A 22,431-nucleotide genomic window follows, 5' to 3' on the forward strand; every position below is an offset into this window, starting at 1 on the left:
TTTTTTCTTGGGGGGGACCTCCATTATCAAGCACTGGATTTGATTCTTGGATGCCATGATAACAATTTGGAGCCTACGTTGTTGATGTATCTGTTTGCCTTTATGTTTCACGTGGTCCAGATCCAACAATGCACTAATTGATCTTCCAATGCATGGTTTATACAATCCAACGACGTACCTGAGGAGTGAATTGTCTCCATCGAAGCGATTCAGCAGCATTACAGGGAGGAACCAGTTTCCTTGAATGTCTTATATTAGAAAATGTGCAACAATTTCGAAATTTACCCTTCGGTTCCTCTATAGCAACGAGCTCGTGATGGTTGGTGAAGACTGAAAAGAATGATGAGACCAGAAAATTAGCAGTGGTAATAATAACAGTAACAACAAATAATGATCGTAATAGCTAATCATGATGACAGAAACAGGACCATGCATGAACAAACCCTGGGATGCTCTTGTTAACTGTCGATTGATTGATGTTTTCTCGTATGCATGGTGAGTATACACATCAATTATTCAAATAAGCCTTTTCCTTTTTTCTTTGCTTATGCCTTTTTCAAAAAAGTCTCTGGTGCCCGAAGCTGATTAGCATTGTTCATATTCTCTTTTTCTACCACCCGGCACATTCCTCTCCAGACGACTCATATTTGATGTAAATTAAACCACATCAAACTAGCTTTCTTACTGTGACTGCACGTATTTGAACCAACTATCGGATTACAACTACAAAATCAAGATGCAAAAATGTGGTAATATGCAGGAAGAGGAGTGTGATCTTGACCAAATTGGAGGAACATGCGAAGCAACTTTAGTAATAAGCCAGCGGCGCATGGTTTAGAGTTTTAGACCGCACACATGAACTAATAATTTCATCTTTTGCAAGAAGTGGATGGATCTGTTAAAATTCGATCCCACCACTACTTTCTTTGGTGAAAAAACTTAATTAATAATAAAATTTCTTCCACTGGAATTATGAAAACTTAGGTCCCATTTCGATTGCTATTTTTTAGAGATTTTATCAAAAAAAAATTTTATTATACTGATTTGATATATATGAAGTAAATGACGAATGAAAAGCGTATTCGCAAAAAAATTAAAAATTTTTCTACAAAAAACTGCAATCCAAACATCAACTTAACGAAGAATTAGGACCCACGTGTTTAGCTAACTTTTTTTTTTCTCCTTTTATATGTATTAAAAAATGTTTTCAGATAAATCTTAAGAGGAACAGCAATTCCAGACCAAAAATAATACCTTCTTTTTTTTTTAATAAAAATAACGCCTTCAAACATGGAAATTTTTTTGTTGAATTTTATAAATCAGTTATTGATATATTATTTAAAAAATTATGTTTAATCACTTTTTACTTTTAAGTACTTTTTTTTATTTTACATATATCGTACGAACAAAAAATTTAAAAAAAAATGCACCCATGGCCATTACCAATTGGTCCAATTCAAGGGGAACTTCGGCTCAATGAATTTTATGCGCAACGGATCTTCTGTCCCATATTTTGTGCCACTCTCTGTTCCACTTTTTATTATATTGCTATTTCTCTTTCATAAACATCATGTTTTAGTTCTTTTTTATTTTCTTGAGATCCAATAACTATTAATTGAGAATACATAAAATTTAACAAACTCAAAAAATCAAAATGCATAAAAAAATGAGATTTTTTATGAATTTTCTGCTGTGTTTTTTAATTTTCTATTATATATTACTTTTTTGAAGCTGTGTATTTATTTTTTACTTAATTAATAGTTATTGAATCTTAAGAAAACAAAAAAAATTAAAACATGTTTATGAAAAAAATAGCAATATATAAAAGTAGGACAAAGAGTGACATAGGATGTGGACAGAAGATTGCAAATTTTATACAGTACATTCTTTTCCTTCCCGGAGGACAAAATTAAGACAAAATTTTACTCCCCAACCCGTAGATTTTACTATATTCTTTTAGAACCCCCGATTTTTCTTGAACTTTCTTTTCCTGTTTTTTTTTCCTTCTCTTTCCTACAGCACTCTCCAGTCTATCAAATTTCTCAGCGATCACGTCTACTAAATTTCCGACCTTGACTGATCGCCGGCCACTGGTAACCACCGCAATCATGGCCGCAGTCTCAGTGGCGGCGGAATGGCAGCTCCTCTACAACCGCTACTACCGGAAACCCGAACTGTACCAAATGCAATGGAAGCATGTGGACCTCACGCGGAACAAGGTCGCCTGCGCACCCTTCGGCGGTCCTATCGCAGCTATCCGCGATGACGCCAAAATCGTCCAGCTCTACTCCGAATCGGCCCTCCGGAAACTCCGTATCTTCAACTCTGCCGGCGTCCAGATCTCCGAAACTGTCTGGAGAAACGCTGGCGGACGGTTAATTGGCATGGCGTGGTCCGACGACTTAAAATTAATTTGCATAACCCAAGATGGCACCGTTTATTGCTACTCCTTCCACGCTGAGCTCATCAAGACCCTATCCCTTGGTCAAGACGGATTAAAACACAGCATTGTGGAGTGCGTTTTCTGGGGAAACGGCGTCGTATGCATCAATGAAGCCGTCGAGCTCTACTGCATACCCGATTTTAATAATCCGTGCCCGATAAGGCTGGCGGATACGGGTTTGGAAGATATGCCGTTGTGTATGGCCGTGATCGAGCCACAATATACGATGTCGGGAAATGTGGAGGTTTGTTAGGGGTTTCGGATTCTGTGATGGTTGTAGAGGAAGATGGGGTGCAGCAGACTGGCGCCGAAATTGGGCCAATTCAGAAAATGGTGGTTTCCAGAAATGGAAAGCTTATAGCTTCCTTCACTCATGATGGAAGGCTTCTTGTACTCTCCTCGGATTTTTCCAACATTATTTTCGAGTACACTTGTGAGGTAAGGCTGTCTAGCCTGCTGCTTACATGATTATTTGTTTTTTTTTTCGCTGTATTGCCAATTAAACGTTCGATCGGAAAAATGTTGAATTGGAAATATTTTTTGTTATTTGTAGTCAGCATTGCCTCCTGAGCAGTTAGCTTGGTGTGGAATGGATAGCGTGTTGCTTTACTGGGATGATATGCTTTTGATGGTTGGTCCTTATGGAGATCCAGTTCGCTACCTTTATGATGAACCGATTGTGCTTATTCCGGAATGTGATGGTGTGAGGATACTTTCGAATACTAATATGGAGTTCCTGCAACGTGTTCCGGATTCTACTGTATCCATTTTTCAAATCGGTAGTACACAGCCTGCTGCTTTACTATATGATGCCTTGGATCACTTTGACCGCCGAAGTGCTAAGGTGAGCCAACATGGGTCTCCTTTGTCAGAGTTTCTCAACGTGTGTTCATGTGTTCTAGATATATAAGGCTGAAAAGATTTTACAGTAGTAGGTTTGTCTTAAGGATCTGTTTGCTGTTAGGTAAACAGGGAAATATGTGAGGAACGTAGCTGGATCACTTTTCCTGTTTGTATATCTAATTTTGAGTATCATACGCATCATTGAAGAAAGAAAATGTTCTAATGGAGTTTTTTCAACCCTTTTGTTTATATGCATGGTTTTGGTGATTAGACTGTAATTTGATCCTCCTTCATCTGGGAAGTTATCCGGCTATATGGTGTTTTCCTAAAAGCCGCTTCAAGAATAATATTATGTTTTGTGAAATCATTTTCTGCAAAGGCACCTATTGCTAAGTGGCTTAAACTGCTTACTAATCGAGAATTGATCATTAAATGGCAACTATCCTACCGCTGATTAGCAAGACGTCTGCTTTTGAGGGTAAAGAAGAAACGAGGCTACTTTGGTACCCTGCTTCAGTTGTTTCATAGTTTCCTGCTGGTCTCCTCTTCTCATTTCTCTGCCTTTGCTTACTTTCACTATAGTTAGCAATTTTCGGATGATGTTCTTTTAGTAAGTAGAGCCTAGACACACCGCAAATGCTCCATAAATTGGAAATGTATTGTTACGGCAGTAGAAGACTAGAAGTCGATCTGTATTTGTGTTCTATACTTGGATAGAATATTTTCATTATACACGTGTCTTAGAGTGCTGTTGCTTCTTTGTAAATGCCTTGTTAGTTTATTAACAATTTTCAGAGACTTGTACAGCTAAATGTCTTCTCTTCATGAATACACACAGTATTTTCCATGTCCTTGCGTCATGAGAGCGTTGTTTTCTCAGTTTTGTGCTAAATCTTCGAGCAATATGTGTTCATCAGATGTTCCAGTGCAAGAATGGAATACTATGGTATTGTAACAGTATAATTTTGTTATATATACAAAGAAATCTCAACAATGAAATTTTCTTCCAGGCAGATGAAAATTTGAGACTTATTCGCTCTTCGTTGCCTGGGGCTGTTGAAGCTTGTATAGATGCTGCAAGTCATGAATTTGATATTTCACAACAACGAGCGTTACTCAGATCTGCAAGCTATGGCCAAGCCTTTTGCAGGTCAGTGGTTATAATCTTATTGCAGTATGTGAACATCTAATGTCATCTATGATGAGAAAATTGGGTTTAGGCTTGAGAGTGTCGTCTTTAATTTAATGCCTCACATGGATGAGCTATTCAAATTATCTTCTTTCTATTTGTCTTATGCATGAAAACTGTATGTACTTCAACACAATCAATTATATAAGCTAGTGGGAAAGACACAAACCAATATGTGCATACTAAAAGAAAAATGTATTAGAAATTAGCAAGGTGTGGAAGTTATTGGAAGTTACCATAAGTTCATGGTTTTCTGTTGGTCTTTTTGTTGTAAATAACAATCAATGATGTATAAATGGAAATCTGAAAAGTGACATAAATGATAACACCAAGCCCTCATGCCTTTGCTGTATCTATGGTATATATGGATGATTAAGCGTCAGGCTGTGGGTAATGTTTTGTGTCTTACCCTTAAAATTTTCAATACTAGCAGATGACATCTCTTCTTAATTAAGACTCTTTAAGTTTTTCTTTGATTGTTTACTCAGGTGCTCTTCTTTGTTTTTCTACACCCCAGTCAAATATTAAAAAATTTGCATATTGTTAAGGTGTTCTATATTATTGACTGAGAAAAACCAAAGTTTCTATGTCCACGTTTGAATACTTTATGTTGCTTCACATCATATGGTTCATGCATTTTTTAAATCTAATACCTAGACTTACACCCCTTCATTACAGTCCCTTTTACATGGAAAGGGAGATAAAAAATTGGATTGTTTAATGCCTTGAAACAAGAAATATTGGATTATTCCATTCAGTTTCACTAGATATGCAAACAGTGTAAAAATAGATAGAGGCTATGATGACATGCAACAAGTGTATACAAAACTTGCTGCTACTTTGCTTGATATTTTCCAACCTGACGTTTCTCATTCTGAGATTGAAATTAATAAATAAATGCATTTATATTCATATATGGTACTCAGCAAGCTAGAGAAATGAAGGATAAAATGGAGTTGTTTCTTTCTTTCACCCGTGCCACAAAACTTTCAGTTGGATCTCTTTTCCATGCTGCTGGAAGAAAATTGTTTTTCTGATTCTTGTCTTGATAATGATAACCAGTTGGCTTTGGCAGCCAATTTCAGCGCAATCGCATCCGTGATACGTCTAGAACTTTACGAGTTCTGAATGCTGTACGCCACCCTGATGTCGGGATTCCACTCAGTATTCAACAGTATAAGGTCCTTCTTGCTTCACATGTTAATTTTTTTTGGAATTTTTAACTATTTTCTATAATTATTGAAGGCTATCAAGTTGTCTTTCTCTGTCTCCTATCAGTTGCTTACACCATCAGTTCTGATTGGACGCCTGATTAATGCTCATCAGCACCTTATAGCTTTGCGGATATCAGAATATTTAGGGATGAATCAAGTAAGTTATGATGTTGTTTCTGTTATCAGTATATTGCATTTGACTTTTTCCTGTAAGCTGAAAAGGGCGAATCTATTGGTAAACTTATTTCATCCAAGCCAAGTCTGTGTTCTGTATGTGACGACAGTATATAACTATACCATTTTTTTGTTCTTTTCACATGTTAGTAATCTATTGTGTGTTTATTCTCTTTTATTTTTTGAACTCAATGATATCTTTTCATTCTTTCATTTGCATCATGTGCAGGAATTAATAGGAGCCTGTAGGGTATATTCTTCTGCGGTTTATTGGATTTTCAGTGCACTAACTTTTCTTTGTTAAGAGCCCATTCAATGTCATGATTCATTTTGTAGGTTAATAGTACTTTGTCACTGTTTGGCCTCAAAGTCTTCCGATCTGATTTGTGTTGAGGGTGGATGTTTTGTTGGGTTTAAGATAGTGAAGTTGTACTTGGTGTGATACGTTTCACCCTTCCTATTACCCTCAACACTTCATTTTTTGAATCTTTCTTCTCATATTCATTATTTGATCTTGATTATGTGATGAAAATAGTTTTTGCAAGCTTGCAGAAATGGCTTTAGATAGAATGATCACAAACAAGAAAGGATAGATAGAATGGTCTACTTCAACTATCTGTTTGTGCTAAATTATAAAACTACAACTGCTCCAAATCCACTTTTATTTTAATTCTTTATATGGGTTATTTTTCTTTTCACGTAGCATATGATTCCATACTAGGCTTTGTCCTGCTTACTCTTTTGGGTTTTTCTGCAGGAAGTCGTCATCATGCATTGGGCGTGTAACAAAATAACTTCTTCATTGGCAATCCCCGATGCTGATCTCCTTCAAATCTTGCTCGATAAGGTCTTTGTTCAGATTTAGTAATTTCTACAATCTTTTCTGCTCATAATGTGTGGCTTAATCAATTGTTTGGCAATTGCAGTTGAAGTTATGCAAAGGTATATCTTATGCGGCAGTTGCTGCCCATGCTGATAAGAGTGGCCGCAGGAAATTAGCCGCCATGCTAGTTGAACACGAACCTTGTTCCTCCAAGCAGGTTCCTTTGTATTTTCCTTGTATAGTTCTTTTGTGAAGTATGCTTGCTATTTTTTTTTTTACCATGTTGGTATCTTCAATGTGCCTTGCGGTTTCTAGATGACTGCTGTGCTTTTTCTTCTGTATGATGCTTGGTTAGGTTCCTCTCTTGCTTAGGATCGGAGAAGAAGTTACTGCTCTAGCCAAGGCAACTGAAAGTGGAGATACTGATCTTGTTTATCTTGTCCTGTTTCATATCTGGCAGAAGGTGCTTGATTACTTTAAGAGTAGTATTTTATCCCTCAATAAATGTTTATTTTATTATTGAGGAGTACTAACTTGTCAAACAAAGAATATCCATCAGGTGATGACATTTTGTTTGTCCTTTTACTGCTAATGTTCCAGGGACCAACTATGGAGTTTCATAGAACAATACATGCCAGGTCACTGGCACGTGATTTATTCATATGCTACGCAAGGTATGTGTGTTCAGTGGGTTTAGTTTTGTTTTGTCCTCTTTCTGCTGCTTCAAATTTATAGTTGACATAATACATGAAATTCTTTTCTTTTCTATGGTGTCAAAGTTGTAGTAATACTGGCATCTTTTTGTTCTTCAGGTGCTATAAGCATGAATTCCTGAAGAATTTTTTCATAACTACTGGAGAAATTCAGGTTAGTTTAGATTAGCTTACTATCAAGGGTTAGTTTTCATTCTTTTCGGAATTAAAATAATATGTGTTTGGATAGGAGTGTATTTGAAGTCTTATTTGGAATAATTACTGTAGCACTTTTTGTGATGTAATGCATGTGAGATGAAAAGGTGGTTGGGAAGATAAAAGGTTGTCTTGGAAAACGTGTTTGTGATGCAGGCAAATAATTTTTGTGCAAATGTTACCTATAATGTAAGAAATAATTCTATAGCGTTGTTGTATGTTATGTCAACTGGGTTCAGTTGAGAGCTGTCACCAATCGTGACTCTTCCTGTTTAATGATGCTTGAACTCATGGTTGGATTATAAATAAAATTTTGTTTGTCAACCACTGGCTGACATTTCGTTTGTATCTCCAATATTTAGTGAGAGAGAAACTATTTTAGTAACTTAGCAGCTGCAATTCCATGGAGGCTGTTATGATGTGTGGGAAATTTTGTATCAAAACACGAATTACATGAGATTTTTCATTGTTGGGGTGCAATATAAAATTGATTTAAATTGTTGAAGCATCCAGCTTTTACTGCTTGTTGTCGATGTATACATGATAGTTTTCTGCGTTTTGTTGCCTCAGTAATTGAGGTTATATTCCTTCCTTCAAAGGTGATACAACAGTTCAAGGTTATATCATTTTTCTAGGATGCGGCTTTTCTAATGTGGAAAGAGTCATGGGAATTGGCAAAGAACCCAATGGCAAGCAGGGGATCTCCCCTTCAGGGTCCTCGGATAAAGCTCATTGAGAATGTGCAGAAACTTTTCTCTGAAACCAGGGAACATGTTTTTGAGTCAAAGGCAGCTGAAGAGCATGCAAAGTTGTTGAGGTGACATTTCATCCAGCACATTAGAATATGATCATTTTTTGACTTCCTCTGCCAAACTCTTGTTAATCGATATGAAGCTTCAAGTTTGAGGTTATTGCCACATTGTGCTGTTAGTTGCTTTATTATGAGAGTGACACCAGAGATGATGCTTGCATTGCATACGTCAATTAGCATATTAGCTTTAGATAAAAACTTCTTTTGCTACTGTTAGACACACGTGACATTTTGTACTAGGAGGCTACCAAACAAAGTCCTCTTGTCCTGTGGACCATAAAGCTGTATATTTTTTCATTTGATTTGAAAAATATATTTTGATTTCTTCTGCTCTTTGGCTGGTAATGCTCAATGTGTATTAACTGCAGGATGCAACAAGAGTTGGAGGTCACCACAAAGCAGCCTATTTTTGTGGATTCAAGCATCAGTGATACAATTCGAACATGTATTGTACTGGGAAATCATCGGGCTGCTCTGAAAGTTAAAACAGAATTTAAGGTCTGAAAATGTTTGTATTTTCATTTCCTTCTATTAATTGGATAAGATTACACGTGAAGGAAGATGTTGGGATGATACATCTCTTCCTTTCTCATGGACTGCCATGTTAGTTATCATGCACTTTCTCAATCTGGACATTGTGATTATGAAACTTGTGTAAAATGATTTAGGTTTCGGAGAAGCGTTGGTATTGGCTTAAAGTATTTGCTTTGGCAACAATCAGGGATTGGGATGCTCTGGAGAAATTCTCAAAGGAGAAAAGACCACCCATTGGTAAGCTGAAAACGTGTGTCCAGAAGCATTTACAATTCCTTTTTTGACTTTGTTGTCTTGAAGTATATGCGGTGGCATATGATATTCCTTTAATTTGATGAACTCCCTCATCCCCTCCATTCCCTTCCATTTGTAGGCTATCGACCATTTGTGGAGGCATGTGTTGATGCTGATGAGAAAGGTGAAGCTGTTAAATACATACCAAAGCTGTCTGATCCTAGGGAGAGAGCTGAGGTAAGCATGGCTGGGATTTATATTCAGTGTGACTGCATGATGTGTCCATTACATATGTTTTTCCTTATAGTATACATTTTATTTTCTTTTTTAGTTGCCCTATCAAATGTGGAAATGGTATACCATTTACTAAAGAGTCAAATCACCGTTTAATGTTAGTAGCTGGTTTGAAAAATGATTTCAAACAAAGAAGAAAAGACAGAGATACTCATAAGGGGAGGCATTTGTTTTGTTTTGCCATTATGCATCGTTTTCAACAATTAATAAAAAATTTTGACATCCATGAGCAGGCTTATGCTCGAATTGGAATGGCAAAGGAAGCTGCTGATGCTGCATCTCAGGCTAAGGATAATGAATTACTAGGTCGATTGAAATTGACCTTCTCGCAGAATGCAGCAGCTTCATCAATATTTGATACCCTTCGAGATCGGTTGTCCTTCCAGGGGGTTTCTTAGTTTTGCTCTTTCGGCTCTGGCATTTCACCTCTTCGTTGATTTTGGAAGTATGGAGCTGAGTGATGGCGGTTGTTAATATGTTGATATCATGGTTAATGTTATGAAGCTTCCAGAGCGAGCATGTGACAGGCTGCTTGCTTGTTCCTGTGACCACCCTGTCAAAGAGCCTGATTGCTGCCCTTTGTATCTTCTTCTTTTAAGCTATTGCAGTCTATGAAAGAACACGTACAAACCAATTGGTTTAGCTTCACCGTGGGCAGCGGGCAGCTCGCTTTGATGCATAGTTTTTGCCGATGTAATGTTAACATCAGTTTGTAAACAAAACACAACATGAACGGTATAATATGGTTTGCAACGGCTCAGTGTGGCTTTTAGTTATTTATACGTGTTATTGTAAGCCTTCTGTTATTTTGCAATTTATTCATCCGTTCTGTAATTTACTCATTCGTTTACTTCATCTGCTAATCAGAAATGAGCAGCTTATGATGCCAACGCTCTCTGTGGTATAAACTTTCAAATTGGTACTTCATCCTCCCCCGTTTTCCCATAGCATTTAATATGAAATCGTAAAGATGCAACGAACAGCACTTCTCTATATGAAATTGTAAAGATGCAAGTTATTACAACGTCCCGGGAGGATCCGGTTCTACTGTCTTGAGCCCTGTTCAAGGGCTCAGCTGACCTCACTAGAAAAAGTTGGAATAAACGTTTTCAATGACTTGATATTGTTGATGATGAACCCTATAAACTGATAAAATCTCGTGCTCCGTCATGCAAGAGGATGAGTTTTATGTCTGATACAATCAGGTGCTCATTTATGTAAGAGAATGCATTTTATGTCTCATGTTATTGCAGTAGTTTAGACGAATACATTTTTTGAGCTAGAAACCCTGGAAGAGCAAGGCAAAATACCAGCGCTCATAAATGTGTGGAAACAGGGAAAAGTATGCTATGTGGCTCGGACGGTTGAGGCTATTTCAGATGGTAGCCAAAAAACTTTGGTTCATCGCTCACTTTGGAACTGCATAAACTGAATTCTCGTATTTTCCTTCCCACCTGTGAATCAGATTAAAATGCAACGATGAAAATAATAACAGAAACTAGCAGCACCAAGTTATTAGCTGCAAGCACTAACTTCAGGGTCGAAGGCATGCAAAACAAAACCTGCAATCTTCTCTTTCTGGAATCTTGAGCTCCAAATCTTCTTCAAATGGTTGGAATACAACATTGACTCTCTCATCATCCACTCTATCAAAAGTTGAAGGATCCCACTGTTATTTGAGGAAGGCATGGCAGCAATATCTTGGTCAGCATTCTCATTTTGATACAGCAAGAGTTCTTGTAACACAGATGGCACAGAGGGAGGGAAAAAGGATAAAAGATGGTTGCATTGGAACATTCAAGAATATGTGTGTGTGTGAGAGAGAGAGAGAGGGAACATACTTTTGGAGAGTTATCCTTGTCAATTGTAAGAGCTCTGATACCCTTTAGAAGAAAAGAGAGTAGACTTCAGAGGTAGAAAGCAACACATCACTTTCTGTTGTTGCACTATAAAACTGAAGTAGCAAGATATTACCTCATAAACATCACCGGATATTGCCGTACGAAGAATGTTCATAGTGAGACGAAACTCTTTTTTCAGGCATTCAGGCAGTGACTGTTTCCTTCCTTCTCGGATCTAGATATTGTTTAGTACCGATTTTAGAGCAGAGAGGATACAGCAAAATTGAGAAATTGCAATATGAAAACTATCAAATAGTAGAAGCTTCAGACAAAGCTGTACAACTTATAACTCAAGCAGCAAAACGTTATTCACGTGTTCAATTTCTGGTGTTGAATATGGAGAATTCCACGAAATCTATAAGAACTGAACTAAGAACTTTGATAGTTACACGAGCCATATGAAGTCTCGCACTGACATGATAACAATCATGTTTTTATTTTGCAACAAGTGTATTCAAGCTTCAAAGATGACTTTGAAAAAGACAAAATCCATCACTGCTACACGGGGATATAAATGTCAAATATTCAAACACATTTTTGTGAAAAATGTACTCCGTTATATTCTCTGAAACAAAACCTGTTTTCTTAACTTCTAAATTACATACGCTCAGTAGGATAACTAGAGTTAAAATTTCAATCTTTCACAAACATTAAAAACTGAAAAGAAATTTACTTTTAGACAGTTGATTTAGCAAGCAGGGAAATGCAAAGAGAAGAATGAGATGCAACTCCCACTGCAATGACCATCCCACATCAAGCGCACACAAAAAGATCAAAACAGATAAGAGAAAGAAATCAAGCATGAAGAGAAATGGATGTATAAAGAGTATGTGAAAGGATCACTCAAACTCTCACCAAAAACAGCTGTTCAAATTTTTGATACTTCAAGTATGTTATATATTTGTACAACTATCCACCAGTTCAGATTAATATCAACTGCTGAAAGAGGAGATTCTAGGGAATTCCATTACCGATCTCAATGTTATCTTTAATCCTGTCGGAGATGATCTCTTTAATCCTTTAAGCACTGGAACAATCCAACCATTTCCTTCTTTGGTAGCCTCAGCTTCCTGAGATTGACTATGCACATTAGGTCCTGTAATTTTATAACACGCAAGACTTTTTTGAATCATGAATATTATCTCTTACAAGGGATTTTATGATCTCCTCCACAGAATCCTTAGAAAAAGAATCATCTATCATTTTTTGTCTGCAAGTAAACCAAACAAGATTAATCCTGTGAAAATTTCTGAAATAGTAATGCAGTAAACTGAGATCACTTACTTGTTCAAGACACTTTCTTCATCAATCTGAACATCAGTGGAAAATTCTTCAATGGTAGATTTGACAGCAGTCTCTGCACCATTATTTAAGCTCACCAGGCGTTTCTCCAGTTCAGGCAGTTTCTGGATGTAGAACATGGCTTAAACATAGTCAACATTTGATATTCTAACTTACTGGACAAATCTGATGCAACTAACAATGTGTCTTATCCATTGAAATATGGCATTTGAGGGATTCTAACAGATGATGGATAAGGATTTGATAAGCAATAGAGCCAATCTGGTATTTAGCAAAGAATGTCTATTGTCTAAGACAATAATAATCTTTAGTTAATAGTGTCTTCCTTTTTTTTTGGATTAATAATGTCACGTATGGGATAAGACACTAAGATGGACTGACAACAGTTCCTCTTTCCCTTGACTTCCTGACCATGGATCCTCTCTCCCTCAACTTCTTTTTTCTCTCCCCCTCCAAACAACTGAGGGGATATATCCCATTTTCCTAATCAACCCCCCGCTTAGTCGCTATATGAGCCCTTAAATTACTATTATGGAGCACTCAAGGAACTAAAAGGTGTGTTGTGATGAGGAAGCTTGCTGCTTTTACAATCAGAAAAAAGATTTCCCAGGAACATGCTCCTTCAACTACTCAATCTGACACAGGACTAAAGTACCTAAAACAGCTTTAAAATTTGCAATGTACCTCGGAGGGGACAAAATGCGTAGCCAATCCAGCGGCAATCAACTCTTTACCACTCAGCCTTGCCCCTGTTAGGGCCAAGTATTCCCCTGCATATGAAGTTCCACTTAGAAAGTTGAAGTTGACCTTATTTTTCTTACGACACATGCAGAAGGAAAAACACTTCAACTATTGGATACATAATATGTAATGAAAATCTGGTCTAGTTGAACCTTACCTAGATGCCCAGGGAGACGTGAAAGCATGTACGAAAACCCACAATCAGTGTGAAACCCAATACTTGCTTCTGGAGTGGCAAAAACCTGTAATAAACATGCTCAAAACTCATCATGGAAAGAAAGGAGAATGAAATAGAGAGAAGAAATAGAGCTTCCTACAGCCAAATGATCAGCAAAGTATCTATGAATCACATTTGATACTAACAGCTTTTTCTGTGACTACGGAAAACTTCAACGGGACCACCAAAGATGCACCTCCCCCCATGGAAATTCCTTGAACAAGAGCAACCTGCCAAAAATATCCACAAGCAGGATTGGAAATGCCAAAATGTAGGCTTCACAAATTCTTCCAGAACAATAACTTCTTGCCAACAAATGCTCCATGAAATTAAAGCAACCTGTGTTTTCTTATAAGTGTGAATGTGGTAGCAAAGCCAATACATCCTGTAGACCACTTCAAGACACGAATCCCCTGACAATTGACAAAGAGAAATACTGTTGCATAAGTTAACTTGAAAGTGAAAATACAATCTTGCAAGCATTACAGTATCAGCAGAAAATGATTACTCGAGGTCCTGCCGTCATAAAACATTCTCAAATCCCCACCAGCAGAAAAGGCACGGCCAGCACCCTGTGTACACAAACAGTTTTATACAGTTTCTTTTCAGCAAAACTCCTTAACTTCAAGTCTTTCAGTCCTATATTTATTTTATCAAATTTTCCTTGAGGCAACATTTTGCTAAATAGACTATGATAGTAGAGAGTCAACATTTTGAAAGATAATACTTGCCTTAATCAGTATGAGTTCTGCATTGTCATCTTTTTCCCACTTTTCCAAGTACTGAGCAAGTAAAGACACCTAAAGCAAGAGAATTTGAATGACCCTCGATTAGAAAAGGCAATGTAACAATTCAGAAATCATACTACTAGCAATCAAGAAGCATCCAACTTACCACCCTCGATGAAATCACATTCAATTGGCGAGGCCTGTTCAAGGTGATCAATCTCACGTGGTGGCTTATTTCTTCAGCAAGAACGACCTGATCATTATTGATAAAATCATATTACTAATTAAAATTCTCTGTTACAGACTTAAATATGGAGGGAAGAAAAAAAATAAACTACCTCTTCATCTTGGCTGTTCACTTGTTGAGCCATCTAAATTATCCCTCAGCTATCTAGAAAAAGCCTCTCAAAGCAAGAAGAGCTACAATTGCAATAAAGAATCAAAAAGGAAACATTTAGGAAAAGGGCAGCACAAACCATGAAGAAACTTAAACAAAATATCAAACATATTATCCGAAACAGATCAAATTTATACTGCAGCCCAAACAAAACAAGGACAAGAAAAGTAGAAAGAAGACATTGTAGCTTCAAAGTTCATCATCCGACAACAGCAAATAAATTCAAGAACACTAATTCTCTTAGATTCTGCGCAATTCATAATAAAAACCATTTCTTGAAATAATCAGAATCATTTAGCTTACCTTTAGTAGCCTGTGGAGATTAAGGCTCTGTTCTGTTCTACAATTTTGAGAAGCGAAGCAGACTGCAGAACCTGGATATGAAAATGGTGAAGATTAATGTAGGCCTTGATTTTTAGCAAGCTTGGTTGGTTGGTAGCAACCTAACTATTCTCATCAGTGTCAATCTTATGTGTACCTATTGTGGGATCTTTCTTCCCCTTTTCAACAGCTAAGTTTCTTTTCCTTCTGCTGCACCTACCACGTTTCCCCCACTTCCATCCATCCATCCATCCATCCAACCTACGTTGTTTTGCACTAAGCAAAAATGATTTTTTTTTTTTTTCACATAGCTAATTGGGTGATCGATGTGATGTTATCAGTATACCAACCTAATCAGATGTAATGATGTGAGGTTTAGTTGAATCATGTGATTGACCAGATTTCCTAAACCACTCACTCATTCCTGTCTTTATATTCTAAGGAAAAAACTAACAAAAAGTTTATAACTTTACAGTTCATACTAACAAAAGTGTCTTTTTCACCTCCATATGCAATGAGACCTCAATCTGCTGAATCGTTATTATTTTCAGTGTTTAAAAAAAAATTTTGTTGCGATGAAGATGATTTTGTTGTGCTGTTGTTGTTTGTGAGTGTTGGATTATCTATCCATTGAAAGTTGCAAAATTTTTATTCGACCGCATTAATATTGCAAACAGAATTGTACTCTTGTGACCTTCTTGTTTTATAGTAAGAATTTATATCTTATAATTTGATTTTTGTTTTGGTTTGAATTTATAGAGGCTTCAAATTTTGACAAGAGAGAATGAGAGGGTTGAAAAGTCTAATCACATACGTTATAGTTAACTGATTATTGTTCCATCTAATCTAATTGAGTTGAGTTGTTGCGACAAAATGATATGGAGAAGATTGTGGAAAATGAAGTCATGCATATGAATTTAGATTATTTTCTTTTTGCCCTAACAGTATATATAGTGAAGAATATGAATATATAACAATTAAATTTAATTTAAAATTAAGCCTCAATTTTTTGCACATATATGATATATCATCATACATCCTGACTTGCTAGTGTGTATACTGACATTCACAATTATAAGAAAGATTAATCGATTTATCTATGTGAATTGGAATGGCTTAATACATGCAAACAATTTGGAATTTATTATATATATATATATATATATATATCTTGACTTGCTAATGAAAGAAAATTAATTTGTTTATTTTTGTAAATAAGCATCTGAAAAAAAAGAAGGGAGGAGGGGGATTGGGCCATGCCAGCAGCTGCCGTGTGATTGTGGTTATGCTGGGTATTCGATGGGCTAGAACTCAACACATTATTCTGAGGTAGAGCCCAATTATGAATTCATGATGTTGAACCAGAACACTAAGCTTTGCTATTGTGGACCAGTGATATTGAGTGCACACGGTTTCTTCTTCTTTGAATACATGTATTAACCAGTTTTACGGTAGAACCACTAACCATTATTCGATTTAGTCACTTCAGAAACCAAAGGAGCTTTAAGGCTCTTCTTTTCTTCGTCTACATTCTAATATTCAGGATTTTCCGAAAAAATTTTGCCAACGGATATATAGGCATCCGTTTGGATCAGTGGTAATTTATCGGATTTAGACTTAATCTGTTTAAGTCTCCCTCCCTCTAGTGTTGACAAAAAAAAAAAAAAAAAATTAGTCACTTTAGAAAACTTTTCCTTCATCTCCCTCTCACATTTGGGAGGATTTCAAATCATCCTTAGATCTCTCAATTCAAACTAAACTCATTAGGCTTCCAAAATTTGACAGGAGTGTGGTCTTGTGATATTTGCGACTGAACAAAGGATAACATTGTAAGTGTAACTGATGAATACAAAATATGGGGATGAGTAAAATTTGTTTGTGGTAGGAGCAGTATAATATAAACCTCTTCTTTCTTCCTCTTCTTTCTTGTCCTTCGCCCGAGAGTGGAGAAGATCAACTTAAAACATTTTTGCCACCTTTTCTCCCGAGCCCTTTTGCCACTTTTGTGGGGATCAGCGTTTTCTCCTTTTTTTAACAGTAGTTTCCTGATTTTCTGAATCCGCCTCAATTCCTTCAACACGTACACATTGTTACCCATATTACAAAAACAAAACCCAAAAAAAAAAAAAAAAAATTTGTGAACACTCAGTAACAAAAGTATATATGGATAATTTAATTTACCATCATAGCCTCTCAAGCACTCGACCACAATTTCCGCAAACCTTGACTTGACGAGGAATATATACACTTGCAGCACAGAATTTTCTTTATAATGGGTTTTGATTCTTCTTGTTCTTCCTTTGTACCAAGAAAACAAACTCAAACAGTCAAGAATTCATATCACCTCAATGGTTAATGAGTCAATGTCATTGTCGGTCTAACGCTTGGAATACCACCTCAAGATGTATTCTAGGAAACTAAACATTATTATATTCTTATTTTCCTCCTTTTTATTTTTTAATTTCATTTTCAATGGTTAATGTATGTCATTGTCGGATTTTGTATTCTAGGCTCAATGTATAGATATATATATATATATATATATTTTGCTGTCTCCGTCCACAAACCCAATCAATCATCGACCACTTCTTTCCTGCTTCATCACCCTTGGACATCCAACAGTGATCAGCAATCCACATTTTCCTTTTTTTTTTTGTCAATTTGCATTTATTTATTTCAGGAGAAAATAAGAAAATGGAACAAAAATATAAAGTAATAGTAGCTCTCTAAGATGCGCAAGGAAATAAATACGCATCATCCGCCACTTTGGAGGTGTTGCCTTGGGGATGAAAAATGGTGATAAATACTATCATCATTTTTTCTATTAGAAACCACACGATTATTTCAAAATTTTAAGTATTAATTTTGAACATTTGGGCTGAGACTAACCATATAAATAAATTAATTCAGTATCATTGAATGAGTTGTGCCTCTCATTGTCCAACTTGACTGATGACTGACAATTAATACCTTAGTAGCCAGCCAAGTGAAAAAAAAAAATTGGCACAATTGAATAGTCAGACATCAAAATTCCTGCTTCCAAACACTTTATTGTCAGATATGAAATTACACCCTGGTTCCAGGTTCCAACAACCATCCATGTTATAAATAGATAGGATTAATGCTTTGTAGCATCTAAACTTCTCAGATCCCAAAAGTATCACAAAGGAGGATCACCTGCAATCTGCACATTCCGTTACGTACCTTATTTGCACCACCCCAAAAGTACAGGATGAAGGTGTCAAATCTATGATATTCAAGAAATGCTCTTCCCAACTTCCTGTGTATTTTCCTTATTACTATTACAACACTAATCATTCTTTTGTGGCAGAAAGTGGTAATTAAAGTGTCCTTGCATGGAGAGAAGTCTCGCCCCAAAGCCGTGGACATGTTAATCCAGGTAATGAAAGCTATGGTGCCCTGTGAGTTGCTCTGGAACCAGCTGAAGCCCTCAGCAGCCAAAAACAAAATCAAGGCCATGCAAATCGTAGCACGAACCCGAGGTAATTTAATTACAGAAATATATGGCCTATTTTTCTCATCCGTCTCGTTTCTAAATACATTTTTCGGTACACGTAACAACGTAAAACTTGTGGCTTTAAAATCGTTAGGCATGCTCTTTGAAAGCGTGTGTTTTATGTAGGAGTTGCATCGATAGCTTTAGATGGGCAGGAGAAGAACCAGCTTGTGGTTTCAGGAGATGATGATCTTGATCCTGTGAAGTTGGCTATGTTGCTCCGAAGGCATTTGGGAATTGCTAATATTGTGAGTGTTGATTCATCATATAGTGAAAAGAAAGAAAGTGAAAAAGTTGAGACCACAACTGATCATGTTTATGGTGGTGTTCCTAGTTTCCATGTTGTTGAGCTTGCAGATAACCCCGGGTGCAATTGCAGCATCATGTGAGTGCCAATAGATCAAGATTTTGGTAGACTTGAATATGCAATTGCTTGTACCAGAATGTTATAAGCAATGGATGGATATATATATATATATATATGTGTGTGGTTTTCTCAATTTGCATGAGAGAGATTAGATATATGTATGTGCGTCTGTAACCAAAAAATAATAAATAAAAAGAATGTTATTGTTTTGTTCTACTTTGAGGTAAAATAAAAGAAAATAATTTTCAAGAAAGATTCGTTGTTTGGTAGAAATCATGCATGGAAGGGAGAAATTAAGGAGGGCCCTACAAGGGGAGCCACTGTATAATGTAGGTTCATTATTGATTAAGTGTTTTTAGGGGTATTTTTTAAAACTTTTACTGTAGCGATAAATGCGATAAACTTTTATCATAGATGATTAAATGAGTTTAAGGCGTTTTTTAGAGTATTTTTAAACATGTATTTTGGAGTATTTTAAAATTTTAAGGCGTTTTTGAAAGTATTTTTTTATATTTTCTAAAAATTGAAAATAACACCACCGATCACCACGGCCACCTCTTTCCCATGTCCTTCTCTCTCCTCCCCACCTTCCTCCTTCCTCCTCCCTCCTCCTCCTTCCTCTTCCTCCTCCTCCCTCACCGATTTTATATCTAATGCCAGTGATCATGTAAGCATATAAGATCTTAAGTGACAAAATACAAAGAATGAAAGAATTGTATTCCAATGTTCATTGATTCTAGGAAAAGAAACAGGTGAAAACTTTATTTAATCTTTTGCTGATTTTTTTTCCCAAGAATCAATGAACCGCAGAATACGATTTCTTAAGCTTCGTATTTCGTCACTTAGACCTCATATGCTTACATGATCAGTGGCATCACATATGAAAAAGTTGACGCCACCCGTCATGATTATTGATTTTCTTCTTTGTTTCTAAGGGATTAGGGATAATTTCACAAACCTCCCTTGAGGTTTTTAACAATTACAGAGAGCTTCGCTCAGGTTTTAAAAATTACATATACCTCCTCTATTTTTACTTTTTAGTAATAATATAGGTCTAACCATATAGATTTTCTCACAAAATTCCCAAATTGCCCTTTAAACTAAGAAAAATATAGTTACTCAATTATTTTCTTCAACACTTTGCACAAATCAATAAATCTAATTTCTAGCAACTATCTAAACATAAGTTTTAAAACCAAATAGCCGTCCAAAGGATCCCAAATTACTTGTACAGTATCAATATTTGTTACGTAAAAAAAAAATAGACACACACACATACACAAACCCCATTACAACCAATTTTATATCCCAAAATTAAATATCAATGGTCAAATACCTTTTCAATATAAGTTAATTTGATTTAGAACCGCTATTATAACTCTCCTATGGCCTTAAAAATACTAATATCTCAAAAATAGAGAATAAATTCTACCTCCATAATAAAATCATAATAAAAAATTTCTAATCCGATGAAAGAAATCCTTATGTAATTATTGACATTTTGTAAAAAAAAAAGTTTGACAACAAACAAAATATGATAAATTCAACATCTTTAGTTCTTCTTCCTATTTCAATCATCAATTTCATTATTTGTTTCTTTATCACTGCGAGTCTCTTCATTTCCTTCTAATTTGACACATAATCTACTCCCTCTGTTGATTTTATAATTGCAAGTTGCTAATATCCACAAAATTGAAGATAATAAAAAGAGGTTATATTAACTAAAAAAGAGAGGAGTGAAAATAGACAAGAGACAGAAAAATAGATTTTTTTTGGATTTTGTAAATTTATCACTTTAAATTTAAAATTTTCTACCAAGTGGAGGGCATTATAGGTATTTTACTATACCAAGGGAGGTATGTGTAATTTTTTAAATCTAAGGGGAGCTTAGTGAAATTGTCAGAAGCCTCAAGGGAGGTTTCTGAAATTATCCCAAGGGATTATTAGTTTCTGACGGGAGCTTAAGCCAATATTCCTACTTCTATCAAGAATCTTAGACTAGTTTAAAAAAAAAAAAAAAAAAAAAAAAAAGTGGGGTAACAATTTTTGTAAACTCAGTCTCGGCGCTTATATAATAGTATATACATATGACTACGGCTAATTAATCAGTCGACGTTTTCCCATTAGAGTCGGCGGCGCATTTTTCCAATTCCTGTCAGTCCCCTTCAAGTCAAAAAAGAAAAAAGAAAAAAGAGGAAAATAAATTTGATGACAATTTCCAATGAATTTGATTTGAATTTGAAGAGTACACAAATTAAACAACATGCATTCATTTTTGTCATGCGGTGGAAAAGTATTTCATTCCATAATTAATCATAGCAATTCCAAGTCAAATGAGGGAAGGAAGTCTCCCTTCTTGGTTTGTCCCATGGGGTACTCACCACTCACTACTCAGGGCCAGGACAGAAGATTCTATAAGACTACAATCTCAAATCACAAGCACTAGTCCTAATCCTTATTATGGCTGCAATCAATAAATCGCTAAAGTCTTGGTCTTCGAATTATCGAATAGTCCTATACAGGGCCCCCCCTCTCTCTCTCTCTCTCTCTGCGGGATTATACTTAATTAAAATTTTGCAGCACAAAGAATTAATCGTTTGGGACCCATAAGAGGGGTGAAAAAGTAGATAGGATCTCATAAATTTGATGGTTGACAGCATCTCCTTGATTGGAAAGTTTGATAGTTGAACCACAAATTTGAGCGTATCCAATCCATAAATCAACCACGCAAGCATAACCATTTGTTATACGGAAGGAAGGCAATGAGATCCTTTGTTAGGTTAAAGTTTTTTTTTTTTTTTTTTTGTTAATAAAGAATGAAAATTTTGCATTCTAATGTCTACACTAATGGCACTGAGGGTGCGTTCGATAAAATTGAAATCTGAAATATGAAATTTGAAATCTGAATCCATTAAGTTATTGAATTGTTAAGTATTAAATCAAATACGTTTGAGTACATATCACATTCAGTGATAAGTGAATAGTTTATCACTTAATTTTAGGAACAAGTTTTGTGTAGAAAATTCAGCGTTACTTAATTAATTCAGATGTCCAATTTTTTTGTTATTAAACGGACTGAATACGTTAAAATCTGAATCCATCAAATTTAAGTATTGAATTGAGTTATCAAACAGGACTAAGTACATCAAATCATATACGTCTGAAAATCAAATGATACAACATATCTAACAAAACTATAAATTTGATGATAACATTAAAGACCAAAAAAAATATCTTCCTTCACATCAGGTTAAAAGTTTGGCAAAGGTACGTTGCAGCAGCTGTTCCACACATTTTCTCGTACAAAAAAAAAACAACAAAACAAAATAGGATAGACACGTAACGTTATCGAACAAGGAATATCATAGAATTTTCATGAAGCAAATAACTGGTGCACTAAGGAATATCATAGAATCGGATTAGGTTACATAGGAAAAAAAAAAATGGAGTTAATATGTGCCCAGATGGTAAAC

The 22,431-nt window shown here is 35.8% G+C and overlaps 3 protein-coding genes across 3 annotated transcripts; 2 read left to right on the forward strand and 1 right to left on the reverse strand.

The window, feature by feature from the left end:
- Positions 1 to 2,001: 2,001 nt before the first annotated feature.
- Positions 2,002 to 10,362, forward strand: LOC113772562 (protein VACUOLELESS1). Its single transcript, XM_027317187.1, is given in 16 exon segments — positions 2,002 to 2,685; positions 2,688 to 2,881; positions 2,997 to 3,287; positions 4,297 to 4,436; positions 5,551 to 5,656; positions 5,754 to 5,846; positions 6,621 to 6,710; positions 6,790 to 6,903; positions 7,042 to 7,149; positions 7,287 to 7,360; positions 7,499 to 7,553; positions 8,230 to 8,411; positions 8,774 to 8,903; positions 9,074 to 9,176; positions 9,313 to 9,410; positions 9,701 to 10,362. Coding segments are annotated over 16 exon segments (2,520 nt in total). The 5' UTR covers positions 2,002 to 2,108; the 3' UTR covers positions 9,866 to 10,362.
- Positions 10,363 to 10,482: 120 nt separating this feature from the next.
- Positions 10,483 to 15,465, reverse strand: LOC113772563 (3-hydroxyisobutyryl-CoA hydrolase-like protein 5). Its single transcript, XM_027317188.1, has 17 exons — positions 15,232 to 15,465; positions 15,057 to 15,127; positions 14,695 to 14,776; positions 14,523 to 14,609; positions 14,360 to 14,428; positions 14,137 to 14,200; positions 13,968 to 14,041; positions 13,775 to 13,858; positions 13,569 to 13,653; positions 13,355 to 13,440; positions 12,653 to 12,774; positions 12,518 to 12,578; positions 12,340 to 12,438; positions 11,442 to 11,543; positions 11,309 to 11,350; positions 11,030 to 11,136; positions 10,483 to 10,921 (listed from the first exon to the last, which is right to left on the reverse strand). Exons 3-17 carry the CDS (start codon positions 14,725 to 14,727, stop codon positions 10,876 to 10,878), a joined length of 1,161 nt encoding a protein of 386 aa, XP_027172989.1. The 5' UTR covers positions 14,728 to 14,776; positions 15,057 to 15,127; positions 15,232 to 15,465; the 3' UTR covers positions 10,483 to 10,875.
- A 2,750-nt stretch (positions 15,466 to 18,215) lies between these two features.
- LOC113772436 lies at positions 18,216 to 19,136 on the forward strand. The gene is made up of 3 exons (XM_027317029.1): positions 18,216 to 18,312; positions 18,406 to 18,577; positions 18,718 to 19,136. The coding sequence occupies exons 1-3, from the start codon at positions 18,307 to 18,309 to the stop codon at positions 18,978 to 18,980; spliced, it is 441 nt and encodes a 146-aa protein (XP_027172830.1). The 5' UTR covers positions 18,216 to 18,306; the 3' UTR covers positions 18,981 to 19,136.
- Positions 19,137 to 22,431: the final 3,295 nt, after the last annotated feature.

The sequence above is a fragment of the Coffea eugenioides genome, chromosome 5 (genome assembly GCF_003713205.1).
Source record: "Coffea eugenioides isolate CCC68of chromosome 5, Ceug_1.0, whole genome shotgun sequence".
NCBI classification, from domain to species: Eukaryota; Viridiplantae; Streptophyta; class Magnoliopsida; order Gentianales; family Rubiaceae; genus Coffea; species Coffea eugenioides.

Bases quoted from the DNA above. Each gene is read 5' to 3' on its own strand.
- LOC113772563 (XM_027317188.1), bottom strand. From the start codon at position 14,727: ATGGCTCAACAAGTGAACAGCCAAGATGAAGAG. The intron at 14,429-14,522 runs GTAAGTTGGATG...CTCTTGCTTTAG, and splicing joins ATGTGATTTCATCGAGGGTG to GTGTCTTTACTTGCTCAGTA. The intron at 12,439-12,517 runs GTAAGAGATAAT...AGTCAATCTCAG, and splicing joins AGGAGATCATAAAATCCCTT to GAAGCTGAGGCTACCAAAGA.
- LOC113772436 (XM_027317029.1), top strand. The intron at 18,578-18,717 runs GTAATTTAATTA...TGTTTTATGTAG, and splicing joins AATCGTAGCACGAACCCGAG to GAGTTGCATCGATAGCTTTA.